Source organism: Ovis aries, chromosome 13 (genome assembly GCF_016772045.2).
Source record: "Ovis aries strain OAR_USU_Benz2616 breed Rambouillet chromosome 13, ARS-UI_Ramb_v3.0, whole genome shotgun sequence".
Classification (NCBI taxonomy): Eukaryota; Metazoa; Chordata; class Mammalia; order Artiodactyla; family Bovidae; genus Ovis; species Ovis aries.
Genome location: NC_056066.1, coordinates 69,791,712 through 69,815,449, shown reverse-complemented (window position 1 = coordinate 69,815,449; position 23,738 = coordinate 69,791,712). Strand labels below are relative to the sequence as shown.

Sequence of the window (23,738 nt, the reverse complement as noted above, 5' to 3'; positions counted from 1 at the left end):
GGAGGCTTGGCCCTTAGCCCAGGGGGACGCCAGCAAGCTGCCCCACCCCTGAGCCGGATCACGGTGGGCACGGCGTGGAGGAAGGGCCCTCACCTGTCTTCAGACCCTTCACCGGGAAGGTAGCCTGAGCCAGGAAGTTCTGGTCACTAAACATGTCCTCCTCATAGACCACAAAGCGCAGGAAGGCGAACTCGGGGTTACTGATCTGGAAGTGGAAGGGCTTGGCTGGCCACACAGGGTTCAGTCCATTGTCCACTGCAAAAGCAAGGGCAGAAGGCCTCAGGCCACTGCCGGGAGGATGGAGTCACAGGCGCAGGGGGTCTGACATGCCCGGGGGTGTGGGGAGGGGAGACGTACCCACAAACTCCGTCTTCTGCTTGATGCTGTCATACTCGGCTCCAGCCACCTCGATCTCCACAAAAGGACACACGATGCCTCGGCCGTTCTTCGGCAGGTGCCGGGCCCCCAGTACCTGTAAGGCAGGCAAGGATGGGCCTGGGCTGGTCCTTCCGACTCACACCCGGTCCCCAATGAGCGGCGGAGGCAGTGCGCCCTCTGCTGGGCCCTCAGGACACTGCCCAGAAGTCCCATGTGAGTCTTTGCACTCTAACCTACCTTAAATCCATGTGCATTTTAATACGAAAATGTTTAAATTACTTCCCCCCGGGACAAAAAAGTAGAAATCTCTGGAAAAAAGACATGGTCACCCCCACTCTGTCCTCGTTTCTCCTTTGAGACCCACTCGGGCCCACACCCCCTGCACCCCACAGCACCAAGCCGCCCGCATCACAGCTGCTCCCCTGGGGCCTCGAGAGGGTGGCATGGGAGCTCAGTGCTGTTCAAGCCCCCGTTCTAGCAAGTACCATCAAGCCGATTCCTGTGGCAGGGGCACCAGTTCCCTGCCTGTCTCTGCCCACTCCTGCCAGGCAGTGGCTATCCACGGTTTGGTATTACTGGACCGCATGACTCCCGAGTGCCAAGAACTGGCCACACTGAGCCCAGTCCTCTGGTGCAGGCCTGAAGCCCCACGCCCACCTCAGAGAATGGCTTCGTCTCCCTCAAGCTCCAGGATTGTCCAGCACCCCTCCCATGTCACGTTAGCCAGCCCCCCGGCCCTGGCGCCTAGAACCAGCCCAGGAGAGCGCCCCCTTCCCACCTCGATGCAGATGGCGCACGGCTCCAGCCCGCGGAGGCTGCTCTTGTCAAAGGGATCGAAGGCCTCATCGCGCATGACATTGGGCTGCAGCACATAGCCGCAGTGCCCGCCAGCCAGGAACAGGGCCTGGTTCATCTGCATGGGCTTGTCTGCAAGAGCGGGTTACAGTGGACTCCAGCCCCAGTGCCCGGCAGGACCCTGCCCCCGGCCGCTGCCTCACCTGGGGTCTGGAAGTTGAGGGCCACAAGCTGGCTGCCGCAGATCCACATGGGCAGGGGGTCGTAATTGGAGGAGTCCAGCCGCTGACCCTTAGGGTAGATGCGGGAGAGCTGCAGGCGGTTGTACTGGAGGAACTTCTTGCCTTTGGCCTTGTTTACGTACTTCTCGGCCTTGGTCTCCGGGAAGGATGACATGTCACGGTAGCAGGCGCGTTCGGTGCCAATCTCTGGGCCCAACAGGGAGCGCGCTCAGAGTCCGCCCATCCAGGTGCTGCTGGGGCCAGCCCCCTCCCAACCCCGGGCTGGACCCTTACTCTCTTCATCGAAGGGGACAGGCCGGCAGTAGACGACGAGCTCTGAGAGCTCCAGAGCGATCTTCTTCCTCCGCTCCATCATCTTGCCCTCGGTGAGCTGGGGACACATGGGCCCTGAGCCCGGGCTGGAGCCCCCAGAGAGAGGAGCCCCCGGCCACCTTGGGCATGCCCACTCGCACCTTCCAGACCCGGCTGTCCTCAGTCACACCCCAGAAACCGTCCTGAGGACAACACACCCTCCCAGCTTCAGAGGCCGGGATCCTCACACCACCTGCGCCTCAGAGACACTTCAGGGCGCTGGGCCGGCTGCACCTCAGGGCTACTTGGTCCTCAGCTCTGGGCCTGCCACGGGCACTGACTGCACTGGGAACGTGGGCGCAGTCCTCTGGGTCCTTGGGACCATCCTTCCAGCCCTGGCCCAGAAGCCTCACCTCTCACCTCGCAGTTCTCCTTTCTCAAAACCACCACCTACCCGCCACGGCCAGACTTCAGCCCCAGCACATCCCTCACTAGCACCCCGTGCGGCCCTCGGACTCGTGGAGGCCCGCTTCCTTCCAGAAGCAGCTCCTGTTCTCGAGCTCTTCCTTCCCTCCATAGCCCAGACCCCAGGTTCCATCCCTTCAACCACCAGATCCTTCCAGCCTGGTCCTTCCAGGCCCTGCTCGACTCTAAGTCCTCCGCACCCAGCCCTCTCGGCTTGGCCTGCGGGCATCCTTTCTCCAAGGCAGCCACGGTGTGTCCCGCAGCCCCTCCACCCCACTGCAGGATTCCCACACCCCGGCCAGCACGCCCTCCTCTCACCTCTAAAAGCTGGTCCTTCCACCGCCCTGCTCTGCACAGGCGGCGCCCTTGCCCTCCACCAGCCGAGGCCCACTGCCATACCACCCAGCCGTGACCGCCCACGGCCACGGCCGTCTACAACCAGCACTTTGAGCTTCTGGCCCTGCTGTCTGCTCTGTGGCCCGCCTCACGTCAGACACCCGGCCTCACTGGTCTGCTCATCCTGGCCTCTTGTTTCTCAACACCTGCGTCCTCAGAGGTCACACTCTGCTCCCAACCTGTACCACGTCACCCTAAACCTTGGGCACCTACTCCTGCTTCCAGCCCAGGACCTAGCCTCTCGCCTCTACCCTTGACACCAACTGGTCACTACGCAGAGCCACTCAGGAACGTCTTGGGTATACCTCAAACTCAACACACCCCCAACATGCCACACTGCGGAGCACGTGTGTCCCTCCAGCCTCTGCCAAGCAGCGGGGGCTGCCCCGCGGCTGGAGGACCAGCACAGGCTCTCACCCTGGCGTCCGCCGTCTGCGCCACCTCCCGGATCTTCTTCACCCAGTCCTGAAGCTCCTCCTGTGAGTCGGCAGCCACGTCCAGGGACCAGTGTGCCACTGAGGCCATGCTGATGGAGAAGACGAACAGCCGGTTGTTCTTGCCCTCGGGACGGATGGCTGGAGGGAGGGAGGAGAGGAGAGGAGAGCTGGGGATACGGGGCTGAGCCCCCACCCCACCCCAAGCATGGGCAGAGCTCACTCCCTTCCTCTTCAGGGTGGAGGACGGGCAGCCCAGAGACAAGCCCCTGCCCCCACCTCTAAGCCTGTCTCAGCCAAGGACCAGCCCTCCAAGACCACGGACTTCAGCTCGCCAGCGGCATCATCCCCAGTGTCTGCACAGGGCGAGCACGCAGGCCTCAGAGCCGGGGGGCAGGGGATGGGGAGCCAGAGGGTGCCGAGGTGTCCGGGAGTGGGGAGAGCTCAGAACGAGGGCAGCCTGTGGGGCCCAACCCTCAGCTTCCTCTCTCTGGGCATGGAGAGAGCCACCAGGGACAGCCTGAACCTGAGGGGCAGAGAAAGGGCTGGGGCTCACCTATCTGACAAGCTGGCACATCCAGGACCCCCCGCAGCAAGTCCCCGAGCGGGCTGTTCTCGTCCAAGTGCTGAGGGAGGCAAAGCCCAGAGTCAGCAAGACTGCTGTGTGCACGAGGGGATGCCTGCATGCACGTGAGAAGTACACCCGACAGACGAACATGAAACCACATGCGTGCGGCCCGTGTTCATCAGACTGCGGCCTGCGTGTGGTGACGGGACCACGGGAGGGCTGTGCGCGTGCGGGGGGGTGGACGCCGTGCGGGAGGCTGAGCACGGGAATCCCCTCCCACCGACGTGGCCCTGCTCTCACCTCCCTCTCGGGCTCCAGGGCCGCCGGGCTGACCATTTCCTCCACGTAGTTTGAAGGGAACCACAGCTGCTTCTTCCCACCGTAGTCACCCCGCCACCTGTGGAAGCCGCAGGGTGCTGACCCCAGGGACCACCCCAAACTCCCGAGAGGAAGCAGCTCTGCGGGTGCATCGGGACCCACACGGGTCCTTGCCTCCCAAGCCCCTCTCGCGTGTACACGGCCAGCGCCCAAGACGCCTGGCCTGCACCAGGGGCTCTCGAGGGCTCACCAGCCTCCCTCCTGCTTCTCCACATTCTGGATGATGGCGCTCTTGGTGAATGTCAGCTCGTCCTCCCGCTGAGCCTTGTAGTCGAAGAGAGCTTTGACGGCACACTGAGGGAGAGAAGCCCTGGTCCAGCAGACAGGCCTCCCGCTCCTCCTCTCCCACCCACGGCTGCACGTGCACCAGCCCTTGTGACCACTCTCCCCCGGGCCTGCAGGAGGCACCAGGGCAAAGGGGACAGATGAGCCAGGGCTTCTGGAGGGAAGCTCCTCTGGGTTCGGGGGGACCTCGCAAGCCCCCACACTGGGCCCCAGGAGTTAGACCGGGAAGCTGGGATGGGAGGTGCTGAGCACCTCCTCTAAGACCAGGATGGCTTGGGGTGTGGCTGGCACTCCACCATTCAGCAGCTTCAAAGTAAGAGAAGGAATGTGGTCCCAAGCTCCCTACTGATGAGGGGAAATGAGGTAAAGAGCCCAGATCCTCACCCCTTAGAAACAAAGCCCCAAAGAGGAAGATCCGCCTATCTGAGGAAGCTCAGCAGCAGCCAGTGTGCCCCACCCCCACCTGCTGCCAGCAGGAAGGAAACGGGGGTCACCCCAGGGAGGAGTCTGGACGGGTCAGTGCTGACCCCTGGGACAGTGGCTGGGGCCAGCCCTGGGAGAGCTGTGGTCATACACCAACCACACACTTCACAACACCTCTTGGGCCTCGGAAAACCACAAATACCACTTCTGCACAAAGACCGCAGGCTGCCCTGCACCCCACAGCTGGGGACCCTCCCCAGCTTCCTACGCCCAGAGCCCAAGGCTGTACCTTAAACGTGGGCATAGGGTTCGCCTCCACATAGAAGCCAGGGTTGCGGCCCTCGTACAGCGCACCATAGTCAGGCTCCTGGAAATGGGACAGGACAGGCCATGTTAGTGCCCAGAAGTGAAAGCAGCTGCTGGCTTCCGTGTCCCCTCCTCACCAAGCTGCCCGTCTGCCCCTTTCACACACCTGGTCAGCCAGGGTTCCCAACCTCAGGGGCCTAGAACACCCCTCCTCTTTCCTCACTCTCATCTTGGCCACCTTGTCCACGACTCTGAGACGAGGCGGCTCCAGAAGCCGCCTCCACCCCTACCTCCTCTCAGACCCCAGCCCCAGTGGGCGGCCCTCGCCCTGGCCACCTGGGCCCACTGAGGACAAGAGCCTGGAGTGGACGTTCTGCCAAGGCCCCACTGTCCTCGCTGCGGCCATGATCCTGGCTCCTGCACCACAGCCTGCCTTCACGCTGGCTTCTCCGTGGCTCTGCCCTTCTCAAACACATCTCTGTAGCCTATGAACCCCTGCTGTGCTCCCACCCCCCACCAGGTGGACCCCCTACCTGCGTGAACTCTGGGACCTCCCCTCCCCACCCCACCCCCTGGCCCATAGGGACAGTTCTGCTGAAACCCCTGTTCCCCACCTCCTCACCCACACAACCGCCCTGGCCTCACAAACACACACAGAGGCCCTCCCTCCAGGATGCCTCCCTGGGTCTCCGATGGGCTGGCTGGCCCCCCGGCAGCATGCAGGCCGCTCTGTCCCTCGCATCCACCCTGGGACTGCTGGGTGCTGGCCTGCCCTGCGGTGAGCCTGGCAGTTCCCGGAGGGCCGGTAGGTCTCCTGCGCCCTGCCCCCTGCCCCCTGCCCCCAGGCGCTCACAGCAGTGCCAATCTTCTCCAGAGCCTCCTCGTTGATGGGGTAGCGCAACTTCATCTTGCGGTACAGCGGATGCTTCTCGTAGTAGCTGACGAGGTCAACAAGGCTGTCAAACTCTGAGTTGCCCAGCATCACGGTCTGGCCCTCCTGCTGGACACGGCAGTGCTTGATCTTTCCCTCAGCCCTTGACAGAGACAGAGGAGCCACACGGGGTTAGCGGGCCGGGACCAGGAGTGCCCTGCACGGCCTCCAGCCCCCCAGGGCTACCCCCTCACCGGAAGGAAATAGCGTAGGAGTTGGGCTCGTTCCGTTTCCGCACCAGGAAGGCCCCGTCCCGGGGGACACGCATCAGCATGTGCTCGGCCTGCGCTCTGGTCAGGCTGGCGTGGTACCACCTGTGGATGGACAATCTGTGTCAGCCCCGCCCAGCGCCAAAGCCCCAGGTCCACACTCCTGCCCCAACCCTGTTTCATGCCCCCGTCCCACCCCAGGTCGGAGGCCCTGTCGACCCACCCCGCCCCAGGTCCGCGCCCCCACCCCCGCCCCACCCCAGGTCTACACCCTCATCCTGCCCCAGGCCCGCACCCCAAGCCTGCCCCAGGCCCATGCCCCCATCCCGCCCCAGGTCCACGCCCCCGCCCCGCAGCCCCAGGCCCATACCCCCATCCCGCCCCAGGTCTGCGCCCCAAGCCTGCCCCAGGCCCATACCCCCATCCCGCCCCAGGTCCGCGCCCCCACCCCGCAGCCCCAGTCCCCTCCCTCACTCTTTGCTCTCGTGCGCGTTGGTCTGTGGGACCGGCTCTGACAGGCGCATCTCAAATTCATTGCAGCGCAGGGGAACCTGCTGGTAGTGCGTGATGAGGTCATAGAGGGAGTCGAAGACGAGGTTGTCCGTCAGGAAGAACTTGGGGGTGCCCGCGTCCTGCCGGGAGTGGATCCGGCAGTGCTGGACTTTGCCATTCCGCCTGAGGGGACAGGAGGCCGTGAGCAGCAGGCGGGGCGGCAGCCCACACGCCACCCACCAGAGGGCACCAGGTCTCGGTGCCCCTGGTGGTGTCAGATCCACGTGTGCATGAGCCAGGAGGTTTACCAGAAGGACAGAGTGTAGTCGCCCACGAAGGTCTCGCTCTCACGCACGAGGAAGGAGCCATCCGGGGCCCCGGTCTCAATGCAGTACTCTGTGAGCAGGCGCTCGGCGATGTGCCGCCCGTCCCGGCCCGCCCCGAGCTTCCCGTGGAACCACTTCTCGTTGGAATGCAGCTCTGTGCTGCCACTGGCCTGCAAGGCGGAGGGTGACAGCAGAGACGCTCGGTGACCCAGACCCCAACCCAGACCCCGGCCCTGGGCCAGCCCTCACCTCCTTGGGCTCCTCCTCATCCTCGTTGCCCTGGTCACTGCTGGTCTCCTCCGAGTAGTAGATCTTGCTGCTGGTCAAGACAAAGTAGTGGGGGTACCACTCCTGGAAGAGACAGGCGGGGGGCCTGTGACAGAGTCCTCTGTGTGGCTGCCCTGCTGGCCCAGCCTGGCCCCGCACTCACATGGTTCACTGGGTCTTCCAGGTAGAGGATGCCGTTCTTGATGGAGTTGCTGATGTCGTTCTCAGAGTACATCACCGATGTAGGCACCTCCTCATAGGCACTGCCCTCAGCCAACTTCTTGTGCTGTGGGCGACAGGCCAGGACTGGCATCCCAGGCCCCCACCTCCTCCTCCAGTCCTGGAGGACCCACCACTGAAGCAAAGGCATGCCCCCCTCCCCCCCGCCCCGCAAGACTTACCTTGATAAGGATCTTCCTCTTGAGCTGGTTGGGGGAGGGGAGCCCGTCGGCCGCAATGTCCACAGGCTTGGTGAGGAGTGTGTCCCCGAGCACCTTCTTGAAATACTGGGCCATGTTCCTCTGCTGGGCAATGCTGCAGTGGTCCTCGATAGACAGGATGACCGGGTACCTGCAGGGCAGGGGAACAGCGTGTAACACAGGAGACCCCGTGATTCCCAGGGGTCATGGCTCAGACCCTCGCAGAGTGAGGCGTCAGGGGCCTAGGGCCCAAGGTTCTCCCTAGAGGGGAGCTATCCCAGAGAAGAGGCAGAACTTATGGGTGCTGCAAAAACCCAGGCCAACTCGGACTGCCACAGACAGGCATCCCCAGACTTGGTCCCTTCATGGAGCTGCCCCGGCAGCGAGGTGGTACATCCTACACTCATGTCAGGAGCGGTGATGATCAGCCTCCAAGTTTAGCTACTGGGGGCCCCTGGTGATCCCCTCAATGAGGTGGGAGAGGCTAGTGACCACGGTGTGGGGAAACAGTAGGAACTGCGGAGTGAAACACGCGGAGCACAGGTGATTCTCTGGGTTCTGACAGGAAAGGAGCTGGCAGGACAACCACCTCCCAGGCCCAGGGCTACAGGACTGATCTCTGAAGATGAAGAGCTTGAGTGTGTTCCACAGGCTGAGGAGCAGGGCCCACGGAGCAGGCAGGTGGGCCAAGGGTGCAGGAAGTGAGTAGCTCCGGCAGCAAGGGCTCCAGCAGCTGGCAGGAGGTGGAAGGAAGGGCCGGGGCCTGGGGGGCTTTCACAGGGACCCAGGAGAGGTGGGGCCGAGCCCCGGCCGCTCACTCTGAGGCCACAAAGGCATGCTCCTTGATGGTGTGCAGGACGTCGGAGAACTTGATCTTGGTGGTCAGAGTGTGTCCGTGGTAAATGACTGGCATCCCGTCTGGGCCGTCCCAGCAGTCCACTGGGGAGCAAGGGGACAACAGTCAAGCGGGCAGGCTCCACCCGCCATCTCCCCGTCCACCCCGCCCCGGACCCCGGGCCCCCCGCCCCAGGCCCCCACGCACACTCGATGCAGCGGCAGCCCATCCGCAGGCAGCGAGCGTAGGCTTCCAGGGAGGACTCGCTGGAGAACTGGTCCCCGGTCAGGTACCTAGACAGGGAGGCAGGGGGCGGGGAGTCAGGCAAGCCCCACCTCCCGGGGTCGGGCCAGGGGCTGAGGGCGCCACTCACGTGTTGTGCGAGGAGGAGATCCAGTAGTGGGACAGGGGGTTGTTCATGGTGTCGGGGCACACCGCGTCCAGCTGTGAGTTCCATATGCTGTTCTCCTTGGAGAATAGGAAGGTGACGAACTACCCGGGAACAAATGTGGAGAGAACAGAAGATGAGCCCCTGCCCTGCACCACGGCACCGGCTGGTACAGGAAGGGGGTCAGTCCAGAAGGAGGGCACGGCGGACCTCATCCAGGAAGAAGTAAGGCTCCTCAATCTCTCGCAAGGGGTCTCGGAGGAAGCTGAGCATGAACTCCTGCACCTGGAGCCGGTCCACCGCCCACAGCTCCTGATGGGGTGGGAGAGGGGGATGCGTGAGAGGCCTCCAGCCGCTGGGGAGCCGGACCCCCACCGGCACCCCAGCCCAGCTGGGTCCTACCCCCTGGTGCTCGAGGAGGAACTGCTGGAACTCAGCAAGGGACACCCGGCACAGCTCCGGCCGCTCGCCTGCCCTGCAGGACAGAAAGGAAGCGCCCGGTGGCTGGCTGGCTAGCGCGGACCACAGACAGCGGGGGGGGCCCTCAGAAGGCGGCGCCCAGAACGGTCCAGGAGGGTCCCCCACCCCCAACCATCCACGGGGAATCAACCAGGGGAGGGATGTGGGGGCCTGGGGAGAAGCCCACCTCCCCACTTCAGACCAAACCTCAGGGTGCTGTCTTCCAGGAAGGGAAGGTCCATCTGCAGGAGACAAAACTGGGTCAGCACGAGAACCCAGGGAAGCCCTGTGGGCAAGGGGCTCTCGGGAAGAAAGGCTGGGGCAACACAAAGGGGCAGGCCTCACAGGGAGAAGCACTGGAGGCACGGCACCCCACCGCCCCCAAGCAAGGCTGAGGCAAGCGGAGGGCGCGGGCACGGGTGGGGGCACGGGCAGGGGCGTGGGAGCAGGGCATGAGCATGGAGTGTGGCAGAGCAGGGCGGGGGCGGGGCAGGGCGGGAATGGGGTGGGGGGGCTCCTGCACCATCTTCTGGGCGCTGTACATGAGGCTGCGGTAGAGCTGAGCAAACTGCCCATAGGTGATGTCACTGGCGCGCGGGTCCAGGTCCTAGAGACAGAGCGGGACTGCTGGTCAGGGCCCGCCGGGGCTTGGGGCGGCTGGACTCCCCGCCCGCCTGCAGCCGGCCCGCAGGCCCTCACCGTCAGCCGCTCCCGGAGGAAGCGCATGTTGGGGACCCGGTAGTTGACCTGGGACAGCATGTTCTTCAGGTCCTTGGCCGATATCCTGAGGAGACAGGGACACCGCCAGCGGCCTCAGCCCCACCTCTCATGACCTCTGACCTGTAGGCCGAGTCCACCTGCGGCTGGGCAGGTAAACACCACCACTCTGGGCCCTGCAGCTCTGACGGTGAGCCTGGCTCAGAGCCAGAGGTGACTGAGGGAAGGCCCTTCCTCTCCCGGGCCTCCAGGCACAGAGGGAAGCAGCCCCTGCGTGGCTCCCCGGGGCCCCTTCAGCCTCACTCTCAAACCCGGGTGCCATCACAGGCAGGTAGCTCGCAGGACTCCCCGCCCACTGCCCAGGGACTTGGGGCCTCCTCAGGGAGGAGAGGAAAACCCATCTCAGCCAAGCATCAGCAGCGGTGAGAAGGCACGGTCCCAGGGTCTCACAGAAGTGCCCTGCCTTCCAAGGCATCCTGCCTAAGGATGGGGCAGAGGACTGTGCCTGGTCGGCCAGGCAACAGGAAGAAAAAGATGGCGACAGGGAGGCCTTCTCTCCTGGGAGGGGGTGGCATGGAAGGGAAGGCGGGCATGTCTCCCTCCCTCCCTGGCGGTCCTGCTCTCTTCCAGCCAGCGCAGGCCTGGCCTCCGTCACCCAGGAGGGGGCCGGCAGGGCCCTCCTGGGGTGGGTTAGGAAATCTGCTTCACCCAGCCTTCCTTTTGTGGGCTCCTTGCCACCAGCATCACACTCAGGTTGAAACCACTCCCCCTAAAACGCCGATCTGCCCTGCCTCCTCTCCAGTAGCTGCCCCTTCTCTGCCCCTCCTCACAGCAGTGCTTTGAAGGAGCCATCCAGGCTCCTCTCACTCCCCGGACCCCACGTGCACTCCTCCACTGTCAGCCTTGAGGTCACTGACAGCTCTCAGTCACCCCACGTGACAAGGCGTGGCGCAGCTGACCAGTCCCTCCTCTCTGGGCTTCCAGGGCTCCGCCTCCTCCGGGTTTCCTGGGCTCCTCACTGCCCCAGGCCCCAGTGGACAAGCAGCCCAGGCTGGGATCGGCCACCAGCCCTCTTCTCTTTCCTTGCTGTTTGCCTGCAGGTGCCTCCAGCCTCCCAAACCCCCTGCGTGCTGTGCTCCTCAGGTCGCATCTCGGGCCCACTTTGTTCCCGAGCTTGTTCTACCCACCTGCCTGCTCAACACCTCTACCTGACCATCTATGGGCATCACGGGACTCACCCCCTCAAATGCATCCCTCTCATAGCCTTCCCTATCTCAGTCAGTGGCAACCCCACCTTTCTAGATGCGCAGACCAAAAAGCTTAATATAATCCTCAACTCTACTTCATGCTCCAAAACTGATATGTTAGCAAATTCCATTGAGCTCTATCTTCAAAATATAGCCCTGCCGAAATCCAACCCCTTCCTAACACCCCCACTAACCACCGTCTTTCACTGGGAGCATTGGAGCCACTTCCTAATAAGTGAGCTCTCCACCCACCGGCCGCCCTGTGCACTTGACCTCAGGTCACGTCACTCTTCTCTTCAAAACCTTCCGTGGTGCCCGCCTCTCCCCCGGTCAGCGGTCCTCCTCATCCATCACCTGGCCTTTGTCCCACAATTCTGTAGCCCCTCTGGCTGTTACACCATGGCCTCAAAGCCACGAGCTCCAAAAGGAAAAGGAAAGTGAAGTCGCTCAGTCATATCTGACTCTTTGTGACCCCATGGACTGTAGCCTCCCAGACTCCTCTGTCTATGGGATTTTCCAGGCAAGATACTGGAGTGGGTAGCCATTTCCTTCTCCAGGAGATCTTCCCGACCCAGGGACTGAACCCAGGTCTCCTGCATTGCAGGCAGATGCTTTACTGTCTGAGCCACCAGAGAAGTCCTGAGTGAGCTCCAAGGCACCCCCCCAAAACACTATAGCACACCCAGAGCTGGTTCTGCACACCTGCCTCTGCCCACAGTGGCGGTGCACTTGGCTTATCGTCGCTGGCCTCCCCGCCAGCTGGCACAGGCCCTCGGACAGCTGACTGCAGGAAGTGCCTGTACCAGAGGCCTGCCCACCCCTGGCCGTGCTGAGACAGGTCCTCCGATTCTTGAAGTGGGGCCACTGTTCTGGTCGCCCCAACCCACCCTACCGGGATAGGGCCCCAGCTCAGCACCTACCGGTCCTCACGGTTCCGGTCCACGGAGTAGAACTGCTTCCGCAGCCACCTGGTGGGAGAGAAGGAGCCTGAAGTGAGGCCAGGCCTGGGGAGGAGACTAGCAGGCAGCTCGGGGGCAGAGGCCCGGGAGTCCCTGCCCTGCTCCCGAGGGCCCGGCGCCCTGACCTCACCGGTCAGGAGCGGGTTCTCACCTCTCAATCTGCAGGGGTGTGGCCGCCTGCAACGTGTCCTCCATCAGCCAAGTCAGGCCCTTGATCCACATGTTCACTTCGTCCTCAGACGTGGCTGCAAGCAGGGGGTAAAGAGCTGAGCCTGGGGCTGGGCTGCGCCCCCCAACCTCCCACCTCCTCTAGCTCCTCAGCCCCACCTTGGAGGCTCAGGGTCTTCAGGCGGAATTCCATTCCGTACAGGATGACGAAGCAGTGGGACTGGTCTGGTCGAAAAGCAGGATCCTCTTGGTAGCGATCGAAGTCCCGTGAGGTCTTCCCTGGGCGGATCTCCTTGATTTCACGAATGTCAACTGGAAGGGCAGGGGAGAGGCCAAGGTCAGGCTCAGGCCTCCCACGGTGAGCAGGGGTGCCTGGGCTCCCTGCTCGTTCCCACACTCTCTTCAGAGAAGACCACCGAAAGAGACGGCCCCTTCGGGGGCACTCAAGACCACTCAGGCCCACTCGGGGAGGGAAGAGAGCTACGCTGAGTCTACAGGCAGAGCTCTGCTAAAAGCTGGGGGTCTGGGGGAACAGGGAGCTCTGTGCTGTGCACGCTGCCTCCCTGACAACACAGACGGGTCACTCTGACCTGGAGAAAGCCGGACTCGAGAACAAGAAACGGGGACCTGCGGCCGCAAGTCTGTGAGGACCATTTCCTGACACAAAAGTGCACCAACTGAATCGTGAAGTCCCAAGGTTCCCGCTGGGGAGGGGCAGGCCCAAACGGGTCTCAGAGTCCAAGGCGGGGAGCAGGCACTGGGCCAACAGACCTGGTGCAACCCCAACGACCCCCCTCCCAAACATCCCCGAGCAAGTCCCAGCAAGAGCAGGGCTGCCCACAGATGGCTCCCACCCTGGCCACCCAGCTCACACCAGGGAAGCACCAAATCCGAGCAACAGACAAATCGCCTCAGCCACTAACTCAGACCATGCCGAGTGCCTCCTTTAACTTCCCTCCATCTGGGTTTTACCATCTCTAGAGCAAAGAGCTTGACTGAATTCCTCCAGAAGGCAGGGTGGTAAAAGAAACCTGTGTGGACTCAGGGGGTGGGCCTGCCAGGACTAGACTCCCAGCTCCAGCTCACCTTAGCTGCGTGACCTCGGCACAGGGACCACCACTCTGACCCCTCTGTGTCCCCGTGAAGGCAGGTGGTGGACGGCGGCACCAGGAGAGGTTGCTGAGTTCCCAAGTCCAACAGCCCGGAGCGCCCAGCCCTGTAGGTGGCATGTGGTGGGCGCTCACTCAAGCCTCCCTCCAGCTCCCTGATGGGTCTTGGGGGTCTGAGGTTGGAGCAGGTGCAAAGGCGGTGACCCCAGGCCTGGAGAGGGCACAACTGCACAGTCCCCAGGCTGGGACCCTAAGCGGATGAAGGCCAGATGAAGACACAGATTCAAGGAGGTCAAAAGAGGGAAGCCTGGCGTAGCCGCCAGAAATGACTGCGTGCTCCCTTGGCTCTGGAGCCTCTTCAGATGCTCTCGACCCAGACTGGCCCGGAAGACCTGGAGCCAGAAGCGTTGCCAGCACGCTGCCGGGCCCACCTCTCCCACGAGCACTCCTGGCCCAAGCACACACCACCCTGGCTGGAAAGTTCTGAGAGGCCCAGTCCCTCCAGCCACAGCCGTGCCCCATCTATCCCCTCACCTCAGACAGTGGCCTCACTCTGGCCTGTGCCCAGCCCCCGCTATAGCACTGCTGGTCCAACCCCTACTGCATGCCCTCAGCAACCCCGGGGCCTGGTCCTCCAGCTGGAAGCCCCTGCTTTCCTGTCGGCCCTCCAGTTCTCACCACCCAGCCATCCTTCCCGAGCCCCTGAATCTGTGTAGACGTTATTCTGATCCTCCCAAGGTGGCTCATGAGGGAGAACCCACCGCTCCTTCGGCCTTCAGGGACTTTGTGATGGGGTTCAGTGCCCTACCGCCCGCCCACCTTCTCTGCTCCATCCCAACCCAGCTGGACTGAGGCCAAGGGCAGTCACGTTTCCTGTCCATCCTTCACCTCGGTCCCCAGCCAGGGACGGTCCACCTCCCAGACGCCATTCTCTGCCACCAGAGATCCACTCTGGAAACAGCCCCTGCAGTAACCGTTACGGGCACTTGTGTGGGTTCTTCATCTTTCCCAGGGCCGGCAAGGCCATCCAGAGCTTTGCTGAATGACTGAACAAACAAGGGAAAAGCAGGCACCCCAACAGGGGGAGGGGCAGCAAAAACGGGAGTGGAGTTCTTAAAATAAACAGTTATGCTCAGGTGAAAACAGGGGGCAGGGAGGGAGACTGAGTCAGAGACCCAGTCCGAGGAGACAGGGCTCCCAGGACGGGAGGAAGAGCTGAACACGGGAAATGCCCAGATCAGAAACTACAGAATAACCACAAACCCTGCCCTGAGACAGAAGCCAGCGCGCCTTTCCGGTGCAGGGCTGCTGCCATGCTCCCCACCCCTCACACAGGCACACAACCTCACACGCAGCGCACACAGGCCAACAAGGCCTCGCGGCCCACAGTCTGGGCCCTTCTGCGCAGCTGCCCACCAGTCACTAGAGGCAGTTAGTCTATGATGTGGCTACCGCCCAGCGGGCAACCACAGGGCCTGCAGCTGGGCAGCCGCCGCGGTGCCCCCACACGACACACTGCCAGCGGGTCCTGGGTGACCCTGCGGCCTGCCCCGTGCTCCAGGATACATCCACTGTGACAGACTGGCAGCAGAGAACGTTCCCACCCGGGACGGGACCAGGCAGGCAGAGCGCAGCCCCAGGCCAGGTGCCCGCGTCTCCCAGGCTCCCACTGCCCACACCCTGCACTTGCCCTCACTGGAGCTGTCGGCCTGGGCCTGATGCCCTTCAAAGCCATCGAGCCAACCGCAGGCTGGAAGGACGAGACATGGGGGAGAGGCTCTACCAGGTTCTTAAAAGCTGCATCCTGTGTGACCTCTGGCCTCACCCCCAACCCCCACCCTCCGCCTCACCCCTGCCCTCTGCCTCCCAGAATAAATACAGCAGGGTCCTCTCCCTGAGAGCCAGGGACGGCCACCAAGCCCGGGGTGGGGGGTGTGACTCCCTGGGACATTCGCGGCCTCTGTCCTAGTCTCAGGGAGGGGATAGGAGCCCCCCCCCCCCCCGACACAGTCTGGGTAAGACCTGAAGCGGGGCAGGACAGCAGGAAGAGAGACTCCCCCAGGACTTGGGAGCTGGGGGCAGGGAGGGCAGGTGGGGAGGCAGGAGACCCAGGACCCAGCACTCATCCCCTCACACAACCTCAGTGAACAGCATTCAAGGAACGCGGGGAGAAGAAAGGCTGGCCGCGCCGGGAGGTCCTGGCCAGGCTGGAGATGGCGACTCTGAGGATAAGGGCAGGCTCCCACACCCAGGGCCTGAAGCCAGGCTGGGCTGGCATCCCACAGGAGGGAGCGCGGCTTTCATTTATGACGAAGACCCACCCCCAAGCTCACCCACCCCCGAGAGGGGCCTGGAGCTGTACTGGCACAACCCAACCACCTCAGCCCGTCAGAAGCCACAGTGAGCGCTCCTCTGGGGACCAGGTGTCCGAGGCCCACGCAGAGGCTCCCAGGCTTCAGGAACAGCGTGGGCCTCACCATTCCAAGCAAGGCCATGGTAGACAGTGACAAGATTAGCTGCCTGGGCAGGGAGGGGGCTTGGTCCCTGGCATTTAACCGCCCACAAACTCTCATGAAGAAATAAGAGCAGCCCTCCTTGAGAGGCTCTGGGCTAATGGGGGATCACCCGCGCCCGGACCAAGGACTGGCCTCACATGCCAGGCCACCTCCCCCGACTCCTTCAGCCAGCCTGCTCCGACCACCCTCTCTGAAGGCGGCCCGGGCCTGGCAGAGGGGACCCACACAGGGCTGCCCTCGAGCTGTGTGGCCCCAGGCAGCAGACGCTCTCCTGCCCTCAGCTTCCTCACCGGTAAACTGGGGGCTCCTCCCACCTCACAGGGCTGCACAAGGGCCCTGCCAGGAGCCACCAGTCCCGGGAAGTCTGACAGCCCCTCCTATGTGCCTAGGGTCACCGACACGGGGCCCACGTGAGTCAGCGGCAGGGGAGACAAAGCGCTGGCAGTGAACCCGAGCCTGGGCAGGGTGAAGCTGGCCCACCACTGCCTGGGCCCAAGGAACAGAATCCAATAGCCATTTCCCCAGCTCCGAATGCGGTCTCACAGGGATGGGGCACTGTGAGGGAAGACAGGGACTCGTGGAGCCTCCGAGTTCACATCTGGGCACATATTCTAAGCCAGAAAACGTGTGCCCGGCCGGCTGCAGCCACAGCCCCACACCACCCCCACCGTGCCTATGGTGAGGGACCAGAACAGGACACTGACAGGTCTGAAATCACAAAGGCCAAGCTTCAGATCCTGTTTCCAAGCATATAGCTTGGGCCTAGAGCGAGTCTGCCTCTTCTCGGGTGGCGTGGGGATAAACTGAAGGCCTCAGTGAGGGGTGGGCCCGCCGCAAACCCTTCACATGCAGACAGAGGACTACACAAACAGGAAGGCAAGTTTGCTAGGAAGGGACATGAGGACACGCTGAAAACTAAACCCCCAAATGACGACGATCTGGTCAAGAAAGCCACCACCACAGAACGAAAACGGAAATTTCTGGATATGAAAGATGCATTCGCTGAAACATTTCTCTTAAGAGCATTTTCCCTTTGAAAGGTACATAAGTCAATTGGCAGAAACTGCAAAAGACACTAAGTGTAGAAAAAATGCATGTAGGACTTCCCTGGTGGTCAAGTGGTTAAGAAGCCACCTGCCAACGCAGGGGATACCGGTTCAATTGCTGGTCTGGGAAGATACGGCATGGAGCAACAAGCCCGCGCGCTCTGCACCTGGAGAAACCGCTGCTCATCACAACTAGAGAAAGCCCGAGCGGCAACGAAGACCCACCACAGCCAACGAGTAAATAATACCAATTTTTAAAAATGCATGTGAATATATTTTACAACTTAAAATAACAAAGTCATGATAAACATGAGAAGTTTTTTTTAATCTAGAAAACTTGACAGCGGTGAGCATTACCAGGACAGGTCCCTCCCCCTGGGGTTGGCACTGCCCCTGCCCGTGGGATGTGGATGCTCAGCCCCACAGGCACCTGAGGAAGGTGTGCGAGGCCCAGCAGCACCCCTCAACAGGGCCCAAGTTGGGTCAAGGTCACGAGACCCAGAGACCCCCATCCCACCTCAGCTCCGAGCACGCCTCTGACCTCCGAGCCCCTGCACGCGCCAGGCCCACCTTTTCACCTAAGTTTCCATCATGCCTGGTCCAGCAGCATATTTGGTTCTCCCTATTCTGGTCACACTGTCTGGTGCCTCCTTGGTGTCAAGGTCATTGATCTGTTGAGTTCCACAAGGGAAAAAACCACACTTGCCTATTCCCAGGTCCCTGAGGAGGCCTCAACATGCTGAGTGAGTGCTTAGAAGCGGGAATGAACACGAGAGTTAGACACCAGAGCTAATTATCTAAGAGGCCACAGATGCTCAAAGATGGTATCAGGGATGACTTCCTGGAAGAGGTGTTGCACTGGGGTAACAAAGGCTGAGGTGCTACAACAAATATGCAAGTGCAGTGGTCAGTGAGGTGACCATGCAGACAGGAGAAAGAACAGCCCCAGTGGGGGTAGGACCCTGCCCCTGGGGGCCAGAGCAATCTGCAAACACTGGAAGGTTCCTGTACAAAGGTTCCTGCAGTGGGAACCCTGGGAAGCTAATGGTGCTTTGGGGAAAACAAAAGAGAACAGGCAGGGCTCCCTGAGCACCATGCCCTGCTTGGCTCTATGCCAAGGCCACCAGGAGATTGAAAAGAGCGGGTCCCAGGCGCCAGGAGAGTTGCACAGATCTTCCCAGAAATGACCTGTCATCGTTCACGCCTTCTCCACATACATGGCCAGGTTGTTCCCAGCCCCCACCCCCCAAGTCAGTGGCCTCCGGCACCCCCCTCCAAAGAACACCACACCGGGGGCCCGGGGGCACAAATGGAGTTGAGCTCTGCTCCCCAGGGGACGAAAGGGAAGCACCCTGCCAGCCAGCTGAGTTTTGGCCGGCACCTCTGCTGCCCACCCCAAGGAGCCAGCGACAGAGGGGCTCTGCACCCCAGGGCGCCTGGAGCTTCACAGCTCAGAAGGACCGAGGTGGCCAAAGACAAGACAAGACAACCAGGACACAGATGGGACAGGAATCTGCTGGGCCTGGAACGGCCAGCAATTTCCGCATCAGCTGCCTGCTGCCCAAGGACCAGGAGTGAGGATCCTCACCCTGCCCCCGACCCCACCCCTGCTCTTCCAGCAGAAGTCAGGAGCAGCTCCCAGGGAGAAAGGTGAGAGCCGAGGGGTGGGTAGCTCTCGGCCTCTATTTCACAGAGGACCAGGATCCAAACTCGGAGACCCAGGGTCACAGGTCAGGCAACAAACAGAAGGTGTGGCTGGGCTTTATTCGCTTTCCTTCCTGGTACAGCAGCACCTGCAGACCAGACAGCAGGGGAGAGAGGACTAGACCCCTCTCAGGAGATGACCCCCACTCATCTCAGAGGTGGGAACAGCACGCCAGGGAAGCCCCAGCAGAACCCTTGACTGCAAGGTCCACCCTAGGCAGGGCTCGGCATCTGCTCCTGGCAGAGTTTTGCCCATTATCCTTCCCCAGACACTTGACAGATAAGAGCAGGTAAAGACCATTCAGAGAGCTGAATGGGGGTCTGTGGACCCTCCTACATGGGACCCTGCCCCTTCCATGCAACTGCTTCAGTCACAGCTGTAAAGGATCCTTGCCAGATTGGGAAATGCCTGGAGTCTAGATTCTAGGTGAATCTCCTCTTTGGAGCAATGAGGAAACGGGAGGCTCCCAGGAGTCTTGTCACAGTCACGTGGTAGTTCACAGCAGAATGGGGACCCTCTACCCAGCAGCAGCCACCCCGACACTGGGATTGCAGAGGAGAAGCAGGGCCATCCCAGGAAGCCCTCACACTATCCAGGCAGGCAGCCCTCTTCCCTAGGATGAGAGATGAATCCCACTCATCTCAGAGGTGGGAACAGCACGCCTGGGCCCCAAAGGAAGGAAGGGCAAGGGGCCCGCACCCAGGGAACTCAAAGCCAGGAGAGAGGTGAGTAGCTATCTACCGGGCTTATTCTCTCATTCCATCACCCAGATCAAACATGCACCAAACCTCCACCAACTACAGGTCAGGCCCCAGGGTGGGTCCTGGGTAAACAGAGATCAATAAGGCACTGGAGTTCCTGCCCCTGAGAAAGTCAGAAAGCCCCTGCCCAGTGGAGGAAACAGATGGGGAAGCAGATAACTAGGAGGGCCTACAAAGGGTGGAACAGGGAGGTGTCGGTGGCGCTGGGAGCCAGAGAAAGTGAGCAGCTGGACTCGGGAGTCTCGGACCACTCTGTCCACAGAAGGCAGGTTGGGAGGACCAGCCCACCCAGGTTCTCCAGCACGAAAGCCAAGGCATCAAATGTTTGGGGAAAAGGACATTCAGAGTTTGGTGGATGAGAGGGGAGGGAAGGTTGGCCAGCAACATCACAGGGGGCCAAGTGCAGCAGGGGCTTGCATCAACTTCTCTGCCCAGGCCCACAGGACTCCCCAGGCAGCCCCTTGCATGCTGACCTCTGTCCCCTCTACAGGCTGATGCTGCCCAAGTTCTTTCTAGATGGCCTGTGTCTGCCACGCTCCCCAGTCAGCGTCACGCAGGCCCATAGCTTTCACTGCCAATCACAGACAACTCACAGACACAGCCCTACTCTAGTCCCTGACTGTAAGCTTTCAGACCCTTCAAGCCAACTGCCTACTTGCCTTCTCTGCCTGTTTACCTCAAAGTCACATGTGTATGTGTTCAGTCGCTCTGCCGTGTCCAACTCTGTGAGCCCATGGGCTATCTGTCCATGAGATTCTCCAGGCAAGAATACTGAAATGGACTGCCATTTCCTTCTCTAGATCTTCCTGACCCAGCGATCGAACTCACATCTCCTGTGTCTCCTGCACTGCAGGGGGACTCTTTACCACTAGCGCCACCTGGGAAGCACATACCTCAGTCAACCCCTCACCAAAACCAGGCCTCCTGCCATACCTCTTGCCAGTTAACAGCTTCACCTCCAAAGAGGTGCCTTTAGACTCCGTACACTCTCACCACTCTCCAATCTAATCCTTGAACAAGCCCTACTGGCCTTATTTATATTAATGACCACGTTTACCAAGGACCTACGTGAGTGAGAACCATGTGTATTTTAAGGCTCTGACTACCTTCTCCATTGGAGCATAAGGTCCTTGACGCCGTGAACCAAATGCCCCAGTGCCTAGCAGGGAATGGACTGCGTTAGGAGAAGAAAGAAAAAATCTGGGGCCTTTCCCCCACCCCCAAAAGGAAGTGAGAGGGTCCTCTGGCTGGGGGCTGAAAAGGGGCTACGGTAAGGGTGGGGAATGGCGGAGGCCTTCCCCTGTGGAGCTCACTGACCCGTGTTGCTTCCCCGCCTTTCTGGTTTCTGTATTACTGCCAGCACGGGCCCTTCTCTCCACGGGGGGAAATGTGGGGCCAGCCCTTAAATCCCCAACAAGGTCAACCTTGAATGTCCCGGTTGGAGACACTCTGAACAATGGAAAGGGTCATTACGTCACAGGCCTGCTCACTCCGACACTCTCCTCTGCCCACTGACCCGCTCTCCCAGTTCAGACCCGCTGGCCCGGCCTCGCCTCAGGATCGGGCCACTCCCTCTGGGCCACAGTAGCCCAAGCCCGGCCACTCGCCTGTCCTCCCTTTGCTTCCGGGGGAGCTGAGGCCCTGCAAGGTCACACCACACAGGACACTGCCCCCTCCAAGGTGAGAGGGAACACCCGCTCCCCGTCTCCCTGGGAAGACCCGCTCAGATTCTTCAAAATCAACCCCCTTGCTGAGAGGGGTGGCTACCCTGGGACCTCCCGTTCCTGGTTTTAATTCCCTACTTCCACCCTCTTAAGACAGCTCCCGCCTCATCTTCTCAGCACAGACAGCTGCCTCCCAGCCTCCTGCCCTGGCCTGTAGAGCCGCACCCTTACAGGGGGGGCCAGTCCTCAGGCCGAGGACCCAGACGCCATCAGGGACAAGCCTGGGTCAGGGGTTCCCACTGGAGGGAACTCTCTATTTCACTGCTGGCCTCAACAGGCCCGAGTGACTCCAGAGAGAGCTACCTATTGCAACCTGTTCTAACCTCCATCGTGGACATGCTCAGAGCTCCCAAGAAGGGCCACAGTCCCAGCTAGGAGCTGACGAGCGAACACAGGCGTGTTACCCTCTTACTGTGTTAGGGTTGGCACAGCAGAGCTACCACCTAACAGTTGGATGACAAATGGGGGCACGTGGTCTGCAGAGCCCCACAGAGGGTCTCGTCAGCCCCTGCCCCTGCCGCTCCCCAACCTCCCAACTGACCTCTTGCCCTGGAGTAGGCGGGGAAGACGACTCTGGGACCTGTGCCCAGCCCCTCTCCTCCTTCCTAGGGTTAGTCACTCAGGAACCCGGGCCCACACTCTCTAGGCCTGAGGCTGAAGTCACTCATCCCGCGGCGTTAGAATTCGCCCACCACACGCCCACAGCCAGAGGCCCAGGATGGCCAGTGCCCTACTCCCCGCCACGGGCAAGGCCACGCCAAGGCCACTGTGAACCAGGCGGTGGGGGGGAGGGGGCACACCTCTTAAAGCACCACTTCCCTCAGGACATTTCAGTTCAGCCATATCCCCAGGTGTCCAGGAAAACAGGAAGCCAGCCCCAACACGCATGGCCCGCCCCTGCTGAGTTAGAATTAGATCTCACACAAACAAGTGGTCAAATGCGCCCAGGCCCAAGCCCTCACCAGTCTGGTCGGGTGTCTGCCAGGGCCTGGAGCTTCGGTCAGACCGCCACTCCTCAGTGAGCCCACGCCTTGACCCTCCAGCCAACGCCAGCCTGCCAGCCAGCAGGGGGAGCGACCCACAAGGGCAGGCTGATGCTGTCTGGAGCCCCAGGCTCAGCCAACAGCACTGGGCGCAACCGTCTCCTGCTGGCCCAGGGCTCTCATGGTTTTCCGCACGCTCCAAACTGCAAGCTTCCCAGGATCAAGGAATGGGTCACCTTCCCTCCTTGCCTCCTAACCCCAGGCTGCTTGGTGCCAGGCCTGGCTCGGCAAGGGAGATGCCAGTCCTGCAAAAGAAAGCTTTGCCCCATTCACTCTGCATCCTGAGTCTTGCTGAAGCCAGGGCCACCGGCCAACACCGGGAAGGGCCCGGAAGGAAGCGCAGAGCCTATACAAAGCCTACATGTGGGCTATAAAAAGGAGCCCTCCCTGCTTCCCCCAGGACGGCCCTTCCAGGGGGTGCCGAGGGGTGGCGGGGAGAGCTAGGACTTGTGCTGGGCACTCAGCCACTGCAGCCTTTCAAAGGCGAGCCGAGCACCGCCTCGAAAGGCACTGGGTGCACGAGAAGAGGGAGGCCATCTAGAGCAGAGGCAGGAAGGCAAGTGGGGACTCTGAGCCACACCCCCGAGGCCTCGGCCTCCCCCAAAGCGACCACCTGCAGCATCCGCGCGGCCCAGTCCCCTCCCACGTCTTTCCTTCCCTCTGGGGCCAAGGGCACCATCTCTAGGCGGCCTCGGGCCCACTCCCTCTGGAGACTCAGCATACTCAGCCGTGAAGGGCGGCCCTAAAACCCTGGGCTGATGGCAGGAAGCTGTGGCAGCGTGAGCAGGGACACGTGTGTTGGGGTGAAGGAGGAGATACAATCAGGCGAGGGCACAGCTGCAACATCTCGGAGCCGGAACACCAAGTTCCCTGTTTCCGAGACCCCAGCGCAGGCCGCCTCTTGACCCCCACAGGCTGCAATCTACCTGCCACAACCGTGGGGCCACCCTTCCTGTGCCCCATGCCCATGTGTCAGGAGTTAACTCCCCCCGGCCTCCTTCTCCAACCCCCTCAGGCCTCATGTGCCCGAGGTGTTCTGGCTTTGCATCCGGGGCCAACTCAGCGCCACTGAGAACCCTCTGCACAAACACAGGCGCACACGACCTACACGGGGGAGAGCCACGGCCGCTGTCAGCCATGGGGATGGACATGGCACACCCGCCCCTGCAGACTCACGGAGCTGCCCTGGCTTGCGTCCCTCTCAGCGCCCAGACCTCTCGTCATTTTTCCTTTCTGGCAGTGGGAGCCTCGTCCCCTATGTTTACCGTCAGCCTCCACGGCACGTGGCACACCAGTGAATGCCAGCGTCCCGTCGGGGGCACAAGCAGCGTCTCACCTGCTCATGTGCCACAGGGGCCCAAGAAAGCTGTTTTCGGGCCTTTTTTTTAAAAAAAGGAAAGGGTAGCTATGGTGACATGGAAAGCACACAACGCTGGAGATGCAGCCTCAGTGAACA

The 23,738-nt window shown here is 61.7% G+C and overlaps 1 protein-coding gene across 3 annotated transcripts in view; it reads right to left on the bottom strand.

Annotated features, from left to right (window-relative positions):
- The window catches only part of PLCG1 (phospholipase C gamma 1), a 33,527-nt gene that overhangs the window by 2,292 nt on the left and 7,497 nt on the right, over positions 1 to 23,738 (bottom strand). For all 3 annotated transcript variants that reach the window (XM_027977196.3, XM_027977197.3, XM_042230134.2), the window contains 28 exons: positions 12,538 to 12,690; positions 12,362 to 12,455; positions 12,172 to 12,219; positions 9,987 to 10,071; positions 9,811 to 9,894; positions 9,495 to 9,529; positions 9,231 to 9,303; positions 9,039 to 9,140; positions 8,814 to 8,932; positions 8,648 to 8,733; positions 8,424 to 8,544; positions 7,588 to 7,756; positions 7,350 to 7,472; positions 7,169 to 7,270; positions 6,902 to 7,089; positions 6,576 to 6,776; positions 6,087 to 6,206; positions 5,815 to 5,995; positions 4,945 to 5,022; positions 4,138 to 4,241; positions 3,870 to 3,966; positions 3,558 to 3,627; positions 2,985 to 3,142; positions 1,689 to 1,785; positions 1,377 to 1,601; positions 1,157 to 1,305; positions 358 to 472; positions 94 to 255 (listed from right to left, as the gene is read on the bottom strand). In XM_027977196.3, the coding sequence (XP_027832997.1) occupies positions 94 to 255; positions 358 to 472; positions 1,157 to 1,305; positions 1,377 to 1,601; positions 1,689 to 1,785; positions 2,985 to 3,142; positions 3,558 to 3,627; positions 3,870 to 3,966; positions 4,138 to 4,241; positions 4,945 to 5,022; positions 5,815 to 5,995; positions 6,087 to 6,206; positions 6,576 to 6,776; positions 6,902 to 7,089; positions 7,169 to 7,270; positions 7,350 to 7,472; positions 7,588 to 7,756; positions 8,424 to 8,544; positions 8,648 to 8,733; positions 8,814 to 8,932; positions 9,039 to 9,140; positions 9,231 to 9,303; positions 9,495 to 9,529; positions 9,811 to 9,894; positions 9,987 to 10,071; positions 12,172 to 12,219; positions 12,362 to 12,455; positions 12,538 to 12,690 (3,339 nt within the window). The remainder of the gene's footprint in view (positions 1 to 93; positions 256 to 357; positions 473 to 1,156; positions 1,306 to 1,376; positions 1,602 to 1,688; positions 1,786 to 2,984; positions 3,143 to 3,557; positions 3,628 to 3,869; positions 3,967 to 4,137; positions 4,242 to 4,944; positions 5,023 to 5,814; positions 5,996 to 6,086; positions 6,207 to 6,575; positions 6,777 to 6,901; positions 7,090 to 7,168; positions 7,271 to 7,349; positions 7,473 to 7,587; positions 7,757 to 8,423; positions 8,545 to 8,647; positions 8,734 to 8,813; positions 8,933 to 9,038; positions 9,141 to 9,230; positions 9,304 to 9,494; positions 9,530 to 9,810; positions 9,895 to 9,986; positions 10,072 to 12,171; positions 12,220 to 12,361; positions 12,456 to 12,537; positions 12,691 to 23,738) is intronic.